The 15,870-nt window shown below is 45.7% G+C and overlaps 1 protein-coding gene across 1 annotated transcript in view; it reads left to right on the plus strand.

Moving 5' to 3' along the window:
- The first annotated feature begins 6,254 nt into the window (after window positions 1-6,254).
- The window catches only part of WWC1 (WW and C2 domain containing 1), an 80,700-nt gene continuing 71,084 nt past the window's right edge, over window positions 6,255-15,870 (plus strand). The window contains exon 1 of the mRNA XM_068959254.1: window positions 6,255-6,434. Coding sequence (XP_068815355.1) covers window positions 6,316-6,434 — 119 coding nt within the window. The 5' untranslated portion in view covers window positions 6,255-6,315. The remainder of the gene's footprint in view (window positions 6,435-15,870) is intronic.

Below are 15,870 nucleotides of genomic sequence, written 5' to 3' on the forward strand. Positions count from 1 at the left end.
AGGCTCTCAGGGGATGGGACAGTGTCCGGGGTGAAGGGCTGGAGGCGGTAGGTGGGGGGCTGCTGGTCCCCATGGGGGAGGGCCGACACCGTGGGATCTCTGCAGACAGCTCACGCCACAGTCAGAGACTTTACGTGGTATAAGAGAAGCTCTAGTTTCAGTGGGTCCATATGCCATTTAGTTTAAGCAACTCCCGGCATTACAAGATGTAAAACACTCACGTTCAGCCTACTGTCTTACAATTTAAGATGCATCCCTGCTTTTGGGGAAGAAAAGAGGCCTAGTCTTCCCAATAGTCTAAAAAAAAAGATTGCAGTTCAGCACCTCCACTGGACAGACAAGGGTCTAATAAAACAGCAGAGGTAAGGGGCAGGTTGCTTAAAAAAAATCCTGATTTGTTTTCAGGTGGATAGACTAGTGATCTCACAGCACCTGGAGGTCATAGTTAGGAATTTATTCCCTCCCGGCAGACTTGTTTGCCAAAAGATAAAGATCTTCAGTGCAGGTGTACAAAGTGCCAACGATTGCAAAGGTGACACACAGCAAACAGGCAGCCGAGTGACTCAGTGACTCGCACACGCCAGCCCCAACAGCCCATGAATCACCAGGAATGTCCCAGCCGCAGGTGTCCTCCAAAGGATCACATTCCCAGGGAAGAGCTCACCTGGAGGGTGTTTAACTGCCTTCAGGAGAAAATCAGTCATAGCATGGCAGAGACGTGGGGTGGGGAACAAGGCCTGGGTGCTTGCTTTGGAGTAAATATTTACCGGTGGTTTGGGAGAACCCTGATTCAGCAGTGTCTCAGAGTACAGACCTCGGTATCTTGCCCTGCTTCACAAACAACCCTGTGCAACTTAGCCCAGACATATACTTACTTGGACCTTCTTTTGAACTGAGTAAAACAAATTTTTTTTTCAATAAGCATCAATTCATCTCAGAGTTGGTGAAAGCTCCTGGATAACACGCTTCTTAGGTAGACCTTCCCACAGAAATACGATACTAGGGGTGTAAGCATAATCCAAGCTAAATTTTTCACGTGAAATGCTGAGGCATCTGGAACAAACAAGGGGAAAATATTATTTCAAACGCCTGGTAAGGTGTTGTTCAAATACAGCTGTAGTTCAAACAACACCTGGCTTTGCTAGCCCGACAGTTTCTATGCCCTGTCCTATTGCACGAGTAGGTCAAGGCATAGAGGTTGGGAAGGGATCAGTCCTTTATATACACAATTTTATCCTGTGAGCTCACAAAAGCTAATAATATATTTATTACTTAATAAACAGTAATGGGCGGGGTCCACTCAAGTTTTTAACGCATAGGGTAGCATAAAGGAACACATTACGGTTAGTAATGCTTTTGATGACAAACAGCATGCCAAGGTAAGTTGAAACTTAACATTAGAAGCGAATCCCGCATCACCACCCTGAGGCTTTGTTAAAAGAAGGCTGAATTAAACTTTCCATTTTGTCAGAAACCTTTATTCAGCTTGATTGGCTTATGCAGGCCTTGTATCTTTCCCCACCTATTTTCTATCTGCCCTTTTAACATTATATTTATTATCACTGAGCATTATGCTGTCTCTTCTCCATGCTCTGCTAGCTTTAACACCAAGCCACCTGAAGAAGCTCCACGGGAGAGTAACTACCACATTTCCTAAAGGAGTAGTTTCAAGTGAAATGATTTGTTCCAGATAGTGTCAGTTAGGGCATAGTTAAATAGCCTCTTGTTTCACAAATTATTCTAGTCGAGGACCTGTTACAATCCCCCCAGGGAAGCAAAACACACATCAAAAATCCAACCAGCAGGCTTGCAGGGGCAGTGGGAAACCTGGCCTGCTGCACTGGTCCTATTTAATAGCCATCTTGCCAGACAAACACAAAAACTTTCATTATTACTTATATCTCATCTAGGATATACTACACCCTGCATGAGGAGCCCATTGTACTACATGTCGTGTAAGTACAGAACGAGACGACAGATGCTTTGTCTCAGACAATAGGTGCATACAGACAGACGGGGAGTGCAGGCAATACTCAAACAATACTGGCCAAAGTAATAGGCCGACTTTTGCTGTTGTCAACTTTTCTCTTTTTGAAGGCCTCCAGCAAAGGGGTATTTTAAGGAGCACTTTAAAGGAAAACAATGAAGCGCCTTTGCCAGTGTTTACACAATGTTCCTTTCATGCTGTAGGTGGAAAGCAAGGCAGGCCTCTGCTCTCTTCCCTGCCTGGTGGGCCTGGGCACCTTTGCTCTTCTTGCCAGGCTGGGAACTGCTTTGGAAAGTGTAAAGGCTTTCGGATACTTTCAAAATGAAATGTTCCATTTTTCAAAACGTGATTTTGACACTCTTTTAAAACTAAAATGCCACTCGGAAACTGAAAAAAAACCCAAACTGACAGGCAAATTTGGGAAGGGGGGGGACGCAAAAGACTTTCTAGAAGAATAAAGCAACCCTCCAGAAAACATTTGCTTCAAGTAGAAGAACGCCTGAGGTTTGAAGAAAGCAATTGTACTCTGGCAATTGAACTCAAACCCATTTTCCCTCCTCTTTCAGCTCAGGCACTTGAAGAAACCTGTTGGGGTTAGGAGACTGGTACTGTGTTCTAGCAGCTTTTGACACCCATCCTTTTGTTAATTATACTCGATTAAGAACAGAACTTTAAGTGTTAAGTACAAAAACGTAAACTTTTGAATGCATTAGAAATCAAGCAACAAGCAATCAGCTTCTCTGAAACACGTATCGCCAACAGAAAATGGCTGCTGTTGTTACTGAATAATTTGTGAAGCAGCCTGTTGCGGACTCTGCAAAACTGCATGCAGTGTCGGTGTGCAGCAAATGAGGTCATATGCTGAGACATTGAACCCAAGGCAAAAAAAAAAAGGTTTCTGCAGACTTTGTTCTCTGTTCTGTTCTTCCTTTTCACATAGGTAAGGGCTTACCTAGGGATCATACCTTCCCTTTGTTTGCTCATGAGAAAACAATCACCTGTTTGTTTATTGCTTTATAGTTCAAACAGACTCTGATACCACTGAATTCTTTTGTTGTGAGTGTGAGTGGTAAAAGGCAGTAAGTTACTGCACACACATTCCTGATTACATTCATAAGTTCATGTGGTTCCATGGAAAAATAAGATCTTTCAGCTTGAGTCAGTACAACCTGCAAATATTTTCCTGGGTATTTATTTCAAAAAAAAAAGAGTTTATCTTTTAAAAAAAAATCACACTATTAGTTTCTTTATAAACACAGACAATAACATCTGCTTATTTAAATATCCCTTCTCTATCATCTCATCTATATATTTTCTGAAAATTTGAAAAAAAAACCCACTCCAAAATGACACATGTCTTCTGGACGTATCTCTGGGCTTTAACAGAAGGCCACAATACAGGAACACGAAAATAGACATTAATTTGTGTTCAGCTTGTTATTCTTTTCCTCCTAGCTTTCTCTTGCAGTATTTTAAAACATTATTGTTGCTGGTTTTTTCCAGTTGTATCAGTTCCCCCTTTTACATTTCATGAGAAGTATCTTGCCTAGTGTTTTACAAAGAGAGAAACACCATTATCCAAGATTAAAAGGAGTGAACAGAAAATGATGAGCTGAAGCGACTAGCCCGGTGTCACCTAGAAATGTGTTGCAGGCTGCTGGCTCAAAACCCAGGAGTCCTGACAGTCCCATCTCTGGTTGCTGCAGTGCACTGTTCCCAGCAGTGAGTCTTCACTTCTAACAGCAATCACAAGCTTTATTTAGAGCTGTGGACGAACATAGTGTTTATTCCGTCATTCTTGTTTTAATATTACTTTACAAGCTGGGCATATGGTACCGCTTATAAAAGCATCACATTTAGCTGCCCCTCCAAATTTGGCTTCAGATAAAATGGGGTAAAATCCAGATATTCTCCAAATGCCTCACTTTCCATTTTGTCATTTTCTTCCCAGTTCAAGCACTTTATCAGCCCACTGCTGCTGCATTTGGTTGGCCTTCAGAGAACCAGTAGTTCAGATTCCTGGTGGGTTGTCAGAAAGCCTGAAAGATGTCGATCTTACCCTTGAAATCAGGCACAAAATGGGATACTATTGCTAATCGTCTTTCTTGCATTTATTTTTCCTCTCTAGCCCTTCAGGGCTCAGTACTTCCCCATGCAGCTCCCTGCATCCCGTCCTCCAGGCTCCGCTTCCACCCTTGTGCTTTGGCAAAGATCCGTGCTCTGTTCTGCTGTTTCAATAGAGGGAGCAGCAAAGTTCTTGCTTCCCCCTCACGCCTCACAGTAGAAAACTGGTGTAAGCTGCAAGGGACACTGAGGTAAGGGTGTTCTGCTCCTCAGCCTCCCTAAACCAGCTGGTCGGTGCTCCCCAGGGTAAATGTTATCTCATGCAAAAGCTCAGATTCATTACCACAAGGTGCAGTTTGCCCGTGTTAGCTCATGGCCTGATTACTTTGCACCATGTGGACTGTTACTCTGACATCTTCTCATGGACAACCTGCTCCAGCCTTCAGCATTACCCAAACCCTGGGACAGAGGACTGGGGAGGACACTGCCTCTTAAGTCCCTTCCTACCCACACCGTAGCTGTGCGTGAGTCAAGCCAGCCCAGGTACTGATTGCAACTGAGTCACAGCGACAGACACAGTGTAGACACTCTTAGCCATCTATGGGCTTATGTCTTACATTTGGGACTTTCTTGTTGTCACGTAATTTCTTTTTATAATCCTGCCTTACAGTGATTAGCTTATATACAGATCCAACAGCAAAGAGCTTTCACTCTTGAAAAATCACCTTGAGTGTAAACTGAAAAGTCATTAGCATCATATATATATATATATATGCGTATATATATATAGGTAATTTCAATGTCATTGTCTATTTACTGATTTTCGGCATAAACAATTGGACAATAAGAGCACTTGACTGTCAGCCCATCTCTGTTCTCCATGGGTACAGTCTCCGCCTAACCTGCAAGCGGCATTACCCTCTCACTGCGCTTGTACAACGGGGACCCAGAGGATGGCTCTTCCTGGGGCGAAAGGGAGACAAACCTGCTAGATATGGATGATATTAACCCCCCCCAACTCCCAAAGCCCTTCTCTTCATCATCAGCAGAGTTTTTAATGTCTATATTGTGCTCGAACGGCTGCTAGGGGGTTTGCTTTTTCAGTGAGTAGTCTTGTGAGCTGAAGGCTTTATGAAGACGTTTAGTCGTCTAGCTGTGCATCTAAATTCCTCTTTCTTACTGAAAGAGGATTGCATTTTTCTGTAGGATTGTCTCATTTGCCTGAAAAGGGCTACACTACACAGTCTGTGGATATTTATGTGCCTTGCCGTACGGAAGTTAGCATCTCCGACAGCGTCCTTTAAAACCAAGGGCTCGGACGGCTCGGGACGCAGCTCCCGAGATTCAGATTACTTTTCTGTGTTTTCAGCGATTCTTATCACGTGTTTCCCTTACTTTTCCTCGCCCTGCTTTCCCGGCTGGATGAGGTAACCGACTGCGGAACTGGGGGCGAGGCGGCTCCTCACGACAGCTCTCCCGCCCTGCCCCGGCAGCGGGCGGTCACTCGGCTCGCGAGGCGCCGCCGAGCGCTGACCGAAGCCTGCCGCCGTGCCCGCCGCAGCGGCCAGGCGGGGAAGCGTGGGCACAAACGTCCCCCAGCGTGCTGGGGCCGCTCTGAAACACGCCTTGCAGTCGCGGCCGGTCCTCCCATCGACTCGCTGCCTCCCCGCCCTGCCGCGGCCGTTAGCCGTCAGCCGTCAGCCGTTAACGGCTAACGCCCCCTGCGGCGCGGCCGCGCGGCGCCCCGCCCCCGCGGGCAGGTGCAGCGCAGCGCCCATCCCCCGCCCGGCGGCGGCGGGGGGGGGGGGAGGGAGGCGCTCGCGCGCCTACAGCAGCGGCGGCCGGCGAATGGCGGGGGCGGCGCTATTACCTGCATTACAGTAGCACCTGGGCGCGGGCGGCGCCTTTAAGGGCCGGCCATCCCCCTTCCCCCCCTCCGCCGGTGCCGGGCCGGGCTGGGCAGGAGGGAGGGAGAGGGGCGGCGCGCGGGGGCCGCCGTGCGCGGAGCGGAGCGCAGCAGGAAATGGAGGCGTGAGGGGGCCCCGCCGCGCCGCGCCCGCCCCGCCCCGCCCGCCCGGGGGGCGGCATGTGAGCCTGCCCGGCGGCGGCGGCGGAGGGCGCCTCCCTGCCGGCGGCTGCGCCGCGCCGCTGCCTCGCTGCCCGCGGCCGGGAGGAGGCGGGAGGCTCGGCCCTGCCCCGGAGCCGGCCCCGCCGCCGCCGCCGACCGGGCGCTGCATGGGGCGGCGCGGCCCGCGCCGGGGACGATGCCGCGGAAGGAGCTGCCGCTGCCGGCGGGCTGGGAGGCGGCGCGGGACTACGACGGGAAGGTGTACTACATCGACCACGGCAGCCGCACCACCAGCTGGGTCGACCCCCGCGACAGGTGGGCGGCGGAGCGGGAGCGGGGCCGGGGCCGGGCGGGCCTGGGGCCCTTCGCGGCTGGGCGCGTGGCGCCTCCGCCGCCCCTGGGGCGCCGGGCAGGTGCCGGCCGGGCGGGGGGGGCGGGCGCCGCCTGCCCTCGGCCCCTCTCCGGCGGCAGCTCTGCCGCCTCGGGGAGCGGGGGGCGTCTGGGCTGCTCCCCTCCACCGCCTGTTTCCTGCCCGGGCCGGGGGGGGGGGGGTCTCCTCTTGCGGCTCCTTTTCCTAATCTGCCCTTTTCCTTTAGTGCTCGCCTAAGAAGACCTGAAACAAACAAAAAAAATCTCCTGCGGAAAGCGTCAGTTATTTTCAAGGCACGCTTTGCCTTAGCGAGTTCTGGTTTGCGCGTGAGGCGGTTGTGGCCGGCGCGCAGGTCGCTCGGGCGTGCAGGTCGCTCAAATGCTAGATTACTGGTGAAGTAACGAGTTTCGAAATTTCACGTTTCGTGCGCTGATAGCTGAGGTTTCAGGATACTCTGCCTCATGAGAAAGCTCCATCTCAATGCGATTAAAATTCCAAAAAAAACCCGAATATACAGTTTGTTGTAAAGTTCAGAGTCATCCTCTGTTTGACAGAGAGTCTTTTCCTTCTTGTTTAGCAATTCCTGGATTTGTTTTGTCCCTCCACCCCGAATGGTTGTTTCGAGGGGTTTCCCTGGTTAGTGGGATGCCAGTGCTATTGATTACTTCCATGCTTAACAAAAAAACACTGAAACAGAGCTGGAAGTAAGAGATTGTCCGTTTTTTCAAGATTTCAAGGAGTGTTCCGCACCCCAGGAATAGTCTGTGTGTACTGTACACAACTGTAATCTGTTGGCCTACAGGAGATTCAGAACTCAACATTTTAAGGTTTCTCTCTCAGTAATGTGGCTGAGAAGAAGCTAAAAAGCTTGACATAAACACAGTGTTAAAAAAATCTCAAGTCAACACAAGCTTTCATTAGGAAGGTTCTCTTAACATCTTTATCTTGTTAAATAGAGTGAAGACAGTTGAAAAATCTATTAGGGCTAATAAAGGCTTATAAAATTCTGATTTGTCCTTGATTAGTAATCCAAAGATTGTATGGACAACTGAACGGATGTCTTATGCATGTGCACTGACTATCACAAAAACATTGAATGCTTGCCACTGTTAAAGGAGAACGTTCAGACATATACTGATAAGTCATGTCACATGACATATTCATGGTACACTTACAAATACACCCGAATGCACATGGCCCTGAGGAGCTTTGGGTCTGAGTCATCTTCCACTGATGCTACCAAGAAAACCATCTGAGTTAACGCCTTGCTCCCTTCTCTAAAAATCCTCAAGGTTTTGAGGTGTATCAGCCCATCCCTAGAACCACTAAAACATCAAGGAGTTTTCCCAGGACCTGGGAGACCCTTGTGCTTGTACAGGTTCAAATCCTGCTCTGCCGTACTTGCAGAAAAAATATATTCTCTTTAAAGTAATTAGCCCTGTCCATGAAAACCAGCAGACAGAGGAATTTCTGAGCAGCTCAAGTCATGCTCAGGGCAGTAGTGATTCAGATTTATGCACTGATCACTGGAGTTTTACACTATATTTTCAGTTTAATTTTTTTCTAAGCTTAGCCTTTTGCAAGTTGCTTCTAAGACTGTTGCAACTGAGAGGTTGATTTGTGCAATTGCTGCGGTGCTCGGCATGCTTTACTTATATATGCCGTCTCCTACCCAGTTAAATGCAATTGATGTTAGAGATGTGGTTGTAAAAAGGCAAATTTCAGGAGAGGGGGAGGAGGAGGTTTTGTTTTAAAGCTCCTTAACCCAGTTGCTGCAGAATGGCAAGATTTCAGTGTGACTGTACCTGTATGCTGTCTGCTCAGTGTAGACAGTGAGCAGCAACCGGTAACTGAAGGTGGGAGGCAGGTTTTAAAGCTTCCCTAAGTCTTTCATTCTAGCTTAATTTAGTGGAAATAAACATGATCAGGGATACAGTCTAGCTTCAGGGCATAGGTTAGCCCATTGTTTTTGTGGCAACAGTTGGTGTTAGGTTTGTAGCTGGATAGGCATTGTGTTAATGGAGGCTTGCTTAATGAAAATACTGCAGAAGTGGGCCTGGATACGGACATGTAAGGAGTATCAGCTAGCAGGTGACTGCGTTGGAGAAATCATGGGTAGCGTGGGTGGTACCGTAACAGAGACCTTTCTTCACATACGAATTTCAAAGGTCTAGAGGCTTCTCTAGCTACTAAATTGCTGAGAAGTGGGAAACCTCTTCACCCCCTGTGAAGGGCCAGGCAGAAATTCCAAATGCGTTTTTGTTGCGTATCTGCATGCATGTTATCTGTGCTTGCTTGTCCTGAGGTCCCTCACATTGAGGTCCCTCACACCTTGTGCCTGTAACTAGCATATCTCACTAGCTTACCTGCCGTTTGATTTAACGCTCCAGTCTTTGGTGCCACACAGTGCTACTCTGTCCAGGACTCTGTATTGGACAGTGTATCCAGTGTACCTGGGAACCTCCTCCCTATCTTCCCGGTGCTTCTCCAGACCTGGCTTCTCAGGGGCCGGGATCTCCCTCTCTCCCTCTCACCCCTTCTGTCATTTTCTTCATCCTGCTCCATGCAGGCTCTAGGACCTCTTCTCTGCTTTGGGGTGGGGGCTAGGTAGTCTACCGGATGGTAGGCTGATGGATGTACCAGATGAGCTGGAAAGGGCTGTTCTGGGTGTGTGTAGGGCTGTGCTGCTGCTACTGAAGGCAGCAGAGTGAGTTGGAAATGTGGCTGTGGACAGGCGTTTGGGGTGAGGCTGGGGGAGGAAGGTGGTTTTGATAGGTAAGGAGCAGCAGAGAGGGTAAGATGGGGCCTCAGCTGACTGTGGATCCTATGAAATCAGAAGCTGGGGTGGTGAAGCTGGTGGGGCTGGTGATATCGCAGGTCTTGTGTAACTCACTGTACCAGTTATGCAGATGGGCTCTTGGTAATAAGGCACCACCAGGCTGGGCCACTGTGAAGTCACTGTCGCCTGATGACGTGTCACTCGTCTGTCGTGCTGACTCGAGTGAAACTCACACTCCTGAAGTCTTGATCGAAGCAGCTGCGTTTTGGAGCGCTTTCACCTCATACACTGTGAAGGTATACCAGATTTCAAGGCAGTCCTGGGAAGCGAGTAGATTTTAGAGCATTTTGGGACATGCTCTTCTGAGGATAAAGATTAAATTTTGTATTTTAACCGTTACTATACTGTTGTTAGAGTGTAAGAGAAAAGAATGAAGCTATCCTGTAAGCAGTGATTCTGGGTTAGAAAGCTGTAAGGCAGCTCTGGTGACCAGGTGAGTTAGTTTAACAAAAAACTTGATTAGTGTTTTCTTTTTCTTTGTAAAAAGCAGCTCAAGTAGCTGACTCTCTTTTAAAGTTATCATTAAATAATTCAAGACTTGGATACAGTGTAATGGAAGACCAAATATTTTTGAACTGGGAAAAGGAGTTTGTTATTCCTGGTTTTAGAAGCAAGTGTGATCTTTGAGTCATGCACCAGTACATACCATTTGGCGTAACATGCCACATGTCATAGCTGCTTGCTTAACACAGAGTGTATCTGCGTTATAAGCTGCTTCCCTGATTACCAAATAAAAAATAAGAATGATGTCTCAGAAATATGTTAGCACCAGCTGGTATCTGTTCTTAAAAATAGCTGTGAATCAGGAATTGCATCAATAGAGCGGTCCAAATGAGATATCTGCTTGTCTCAGACATGTAGATTAGGGATGGATATCTCTATTCCTACAGGTGTATTGTTCTTGGATTCTTTAGGCTAAAGCAAGTGGATATATGCTTTCTTAGCTCACTATGTTTAGGAGACCCTCTACTCCCCCATCTTAATTTGGAGAAGGATTTTTTTTTCTCCCATCTCCTTCTTGCCTTTCAACTTTAAAGCTTCCTAACTGCAGTTAGGATTTGGAGATGCCTGATAACCTGCCCCACTCTCCAGCTGTGTTCTCATGACTCTCCCTGCTGGCATGGTGGTATAAGCAATTTTTTCTAGGTCATTTTAGATGAAGCTGAACTGACCTTTTCACTTTACCCCAGTCACGGGGCTCCTGTTGATAGTGAAAACTAGCAAAATAGGAGCAGTTCTCACTTCAGCTTGGTGAAGCTACCAGTAAGCACCGGATATTTTCAGTTTTGGTGAAGTTTGACGATTGTAGAGCCTGAGGATATTGCTGAAGAAAAACTAAGCCGGTTATGTATAGAGCATAATCACCTAGCTGTGCCCCTGTAAGCCAGCCTTCTACGTTTCGTACGAAATATTGCAGTATATTTTGCATTTTGCGTTGTTTTGTTTTTGAAGCTTCTCGTGCCTAGTCTGCTGCGCGCACTTGATGTCCAAACTGTCTGTATTAAACATTTTAAAATGCGAGCGTCACACTAAAATGTTGTATGCAACTGTATTATCCACCGCTTGTATTATCTGTCCATAGCATAACTTTAAGCAGTGGAATAAAACTAAATTTAGCTAACTGAAACATGGAAGTTTTCCAAAATGAGAGAACTTGAAGAAGAGAGGGCAATAAGAGGCCCTAAGAACAAAAGAGAGGCTGTGCTTTTCTGTAGGTGAAAATCAATAGTGTAAGGAGGAAAAAAAAAAAAAAAGTGTCATAGATATGGCATTTTTCCTCCCCAGCTTTGATTCTTACCTACAGAGCTTTCATCATGGGCAGCAGCGTAGGTCATGCAGCTGCAGGCTGCTAGTTTGAGGCCTGCTGTTGCCTTTCCTTACTGATAACTAGCTGAACACCTAGTCATCTGTATGCAAATCTGCTTCTTTCTCACGTTTACATTCCCAAAGATAGCTGTTTATTTTCTTATAAGGAACAGGCAGTTCAATATACCCATATGTGCTGGTGATACCCATTTTCCGTGAGTACAGAACTGTGAATGATAGAAATGCAGTCTTTTCTTTAACACAGTCTGAGTGCAATCTCTGGGAACAGGAGTCTTAATGCACGGGATTTGCATTCTTATAAGAACTTTTTTTTTTTAATAAGAGTAAACTGAAATTGATTTGTCTTTAAGTGCTCGTACATAGGGAGACAAAGACAGGACGTAAGATTGTGATGGCACTTCATTTTTGTTTTTTAAACTTGCTGATGTCAGGAGTGTTCTGGGGTGAATTGATGCTGGCTGAACCTGTAACTAACTGAATTGGAGCTGAAATCATTCAAACCTCTTCAGTTCTGAAAATCAGTCTTTGTTTTTCTTCTCTAAGACTCACAAGACAAGCCCTATGATAGACTGCACTGATCAATTTGAGGACTGGGGTGACTTTCTGAGATAACGTGCTTCCTTAGTCTATTGTGTAAGCTCACTTAAGACTTGGAAGGATAGCTGGAAACAACAGGTGTGATTCCTTCTAACAAGACATCCCTGCTAAGGGTGTGGTACACTTAAACCCACTCACGTGCACACACACGTATATATTGAGAGAGAATGTTGACGTTGACTTCAGAACAGCCAAAAACATTATTTTACTTATTTCCTTACGGAACATGAAAAAATTAAATGCAAATCTTTGTTCAGCTCGGCAGACTTTTAATGTATGTTGGGGAATTCTTGTTAAATAATTCACTAAATTCTTTTTGAAGGATAAATCATGTTGTTTAGAAATTTCACCTTACTACTCTGGCAAGGTCAGCTTGCTTGTGGTAGTGAAGATTTAGCTTTATCTGCTTGACTAAAATGAAGAGCTCTTGTTCATAGACCCAATGGTTACTGCTTCCCCCACTGCCCTTTTTTAAGTTACATGCGTAGATAATTGACTGAACAAACAGCAGACAAAACTGCTCCCAGTAGAGTAATAACTGCTTTTCACTGCCACTCATCCAGTCAAGTGGCATCTGGAAGACTCTTTGGTTATTCACAGGAGGTTCAGTGTGTAACAGGAAGATGTAAAGAAGCCAAGTACTACAGCTGTCAGTGTCCTCCAGGTTTTTCCTTGCTTCTGGATGTGTTCTGTTGGCTCGGCGTTCTCTGTTTATTTTAGTACTTATGGCTTCCACCCCACAGTAACATAAATATCTAGCACGCTTTAAAAACAGATAAATTGCTCTGCCAATCTTATAGATGTGCTGTGGGGATTAATTAGTTCTGATAAAGTGCTTTCTGGCTGAGATGTCAAGCTGATGTTTCAGGACTGATGGTGTTGTTCAGTGAAACGATTTAATTCTCCTCAGAAATATCTAATCACTGTTTTAGAAGAATTCACTCTGGAGGAAAGCTTTATTGATTTAAAGTAAGCAATAAGCGGTATTGATTTGCAAGAGGCAGTCATTCATATTTGTTCTGTGCAGAGTAGAGATGTATGGTGGTTGCATCACTATTTTGAATTAAAATCTTCAGTGAAACTGTTGCTTAAATGGCCCTGCAACAGCTTGAGACTCTGTGATACGCAGCTTTAGCCTTGTACTCGGAACAAGGGGAGGCTGCTAAGCAAAGGGCTATCTGCTATTTCATCCCTCTCGGCCCTACCACAAGGAGTATGGCCTACAGGGGAACAGCAGCGGCCAAATAATCTTCTGGGCCTTTAAAGCAACACGGGAAACTTCAGGTAGCCCCAGAACTGCTGTGTAAAGCTGTGCTGGTGACTGGGTAACTTTGCAGTTACCCAGTGTTGCCAGGCACAGCTTGGGGGTTGACTTCAGAAGGTGCCTGAGCCAGCGGAGCCTGTGCAGCTGCTGGAAGTGCTGCTGTTGCTGATGGCCAGGCTCCGCAGTGTCACCTACCACCTGCCTGACCTATGACCTGGCTTAGCTCATGGATCCTGCAGAATTTCTTATTCCTGAGGCGGGTCAGCAGGGTGACGCCACTGGCAGCAGCAAGCTATCAGACTGTGATGCCTAACCCTCGAGTGGACCAAAAGAGCCATCTCTCATTGGCATCTTCGTTCTGGGCATTACAGCGTGTGGTACTCAGACTTTTCAGTCTGATGCTTGAAAGGTTAATCGAGTATGCTGTTTTGAGCTGCTTATCCAGATTACCTCGAAGGAGATGAGGGGAGATGATAATTGAATGTATTTGATTAAATCACCTTTGCTGCAGCTTGGCAAATTATGCAGCCCATCTCCTGTGAAGTGTCTCAGGGTTTGGCGGCCTCTCTGGGGTGGTGCTGTGGCAGTCAGTCGTTCTGATTCAGAGCTACAGAGAAGCTCCTATACTCTCTGGGAGGTGGAATATATAATACTCTGCTAGCTGATCGGCTCACCGTGCAACTGTGAAAGTTTGAGGGAGGAGACAGATGAGTATGTGGATGGGAACAGGGAAGCAGGCAGGAGCCCAAGAGTGAGGTAGCTGTCATTGTAAGCTGCTGTGAGGCTGGACAGTTAGGTGAGAGTGGCTTCCTCATTGCCTGTGTTGTAGTAATGCACCTGAGTATTGCGTAAAGCTCTACAGCTGAAACCTCTACTTACCTTGCAGCTTTTACCTCAGGGGAAATCTTCAGCCTCTCAATTTTGCTTACTCCATAGAGCACCGAGCCTGATGGTTCACCTTGAGGTAACTCGGATTTCTAAGGCCACATGCATGTGCTGTGCTTCTGCATCTTATGTAACTGATCTGTAAGATGATCTGACAGTGCTTGTTTTAACACTGTACGCAGGGTAAGGTCCCTGCTTAAGCAGAGTGATGCTGCTCTAGTTTTTAAAAGCAATTAGTGTTGCAGTGCTCTTTAGACTGACTTTTTACTGTTCAGATCTGACCGTTGTTCAGAATGGTGCCACCTCTGTTCCTTAACATCTGATATGACTTTAGCTCTGTTTTTTGCTAGCTACTTACTTTTGCTGTTTTGGATGGGAAGGCAATGGCTCAGCTAGTCAGGGACCTTCTTATTACAGCCCTTCCACAACAGCTCCTTCTATATTCCTTTTGAAATTCTTCCAGGTGCTCCCTATGAATAGTGAGGTGATACTAGGCGTGCAACTTCATTGACTGCTGTTACTTGAAACTAATTTTTGTATAGCAGAGACCCAATTTTTTTTTTCCAGGCAAGAACTTAGTATAAAAAGGAAGTATTTTAAAGATAAACTTGTAAGGCTTATCTAATTAGGGATAACATGTATATTCCAAATGAGGCTTTCATGTTGATTTCTGTTAAAAAAAAAAAAAAAAAAAAACTACCCTCCCCCTGCCCCCCAAATCCCCCAGACACCCTTAATAAACTTTTTTGCATTGCACAGTTCTGACATGATTGAACTTGAAATCAAATAAGCAGAGGATAAGAACAGAGTTTTTGTTGTTGGAGCATGTATGTAGTGATGCCCAGGTGTGTTTGATTAACGGTGTGTATGAACCCTGCATAGAATAAGGAGGTTGAATATTCTGTTCAGTATGTTACTCAACATTTTCTCAACATCCGACCACTCTCTGCTCCAGTTGCCCAGCCACTGACTTGTTTAGGTTTTTCTGAAATTCCTTAAAGTTATCTCTACATCCAGCTAGCCCAAGTAGCTTTTCAGTTAGCAAGGCAGTAAACCAGACTTGCAATTTTTCCTTTTTTTGTGTCATTAATAGGTATTTTGTACAATAGAAGATTTAAGCATCAAAGTTGCACAAACGGTTGGTTGCCTTGATGGGAAGCTGACTTTAATTCTTATTTGGAAAATTTATATGGAAGGCTTCAAGGCTGTTTAAGTGCCAGTTCTCCAAAACCAGTGTTCTAAGAACAGGCAATTTTTTTATTTGTTGGGTAAAGAGATATCCTCTGCTCTCTGCCTGAAGACTTCCCTTTATATATATATATTTTTTTTTTTGCTTTTAAGCTTCTTTGAATATAGAATCTGGATTTATCTTATTCCTGATCTGTAATATATCATTGTGATATCTTTTCAGAATTTATGGTTGTCACTCCCCTGCTTTGGCTCCGGTTTGAATTGACTGCTATTATGCAGCTTAATTTCTCTGATCTATGTGGTTCCTCAATTGGGGTTAATTTTTCTCTAATTTGCAGAGCTATATATTAAAACGATGTTCCTTTCATGCTATTTTGAAGTGGAGCATATCCCTCTAGTTCCTGCTCTCTTTCTCCAAAGTCTAATCAACTTAAATTCCTTGTGGAAGTTCAATCTATGAAGCTGAGCCAGTATGTGATACTGGAAATGCTTAATGATAGTAGAAAAGCTACTGTTAGAGCTCTAAATCTCAACCTTCTGGCAGGTAGTTTTCTGACTGTGCTCTCCCATTTCTTTGTCAGTGCTACTCTACTATACTGTAAATGCAGAATACTCCTCAAAACTGAGAAGTCTCTCTTGATATTGAATGATGGTCACCTGTGGGCAAGGAATCACAACATTCTTTTCATTACTGTCACAGTTACAGCCTGATCTTTCTGGGCTCTATAACGTGAGTCCTTGCCTCCCCTATACTCTACATGGATTATTTTTATCCAGC

This window comes from Struthio camelus, chromosome 13 (genome assembly GCF_040807025.1).
Source record: "Struthio camelus isolate bStrCam1 chromosome 13, bStrCam1.hap1, whole genome shotgun sequence".
NCBI lineage: Eukaryota > Metazoa > Chordata > Aves > Struthioniformes > Struthionidae > Struthio > Struthio camelus.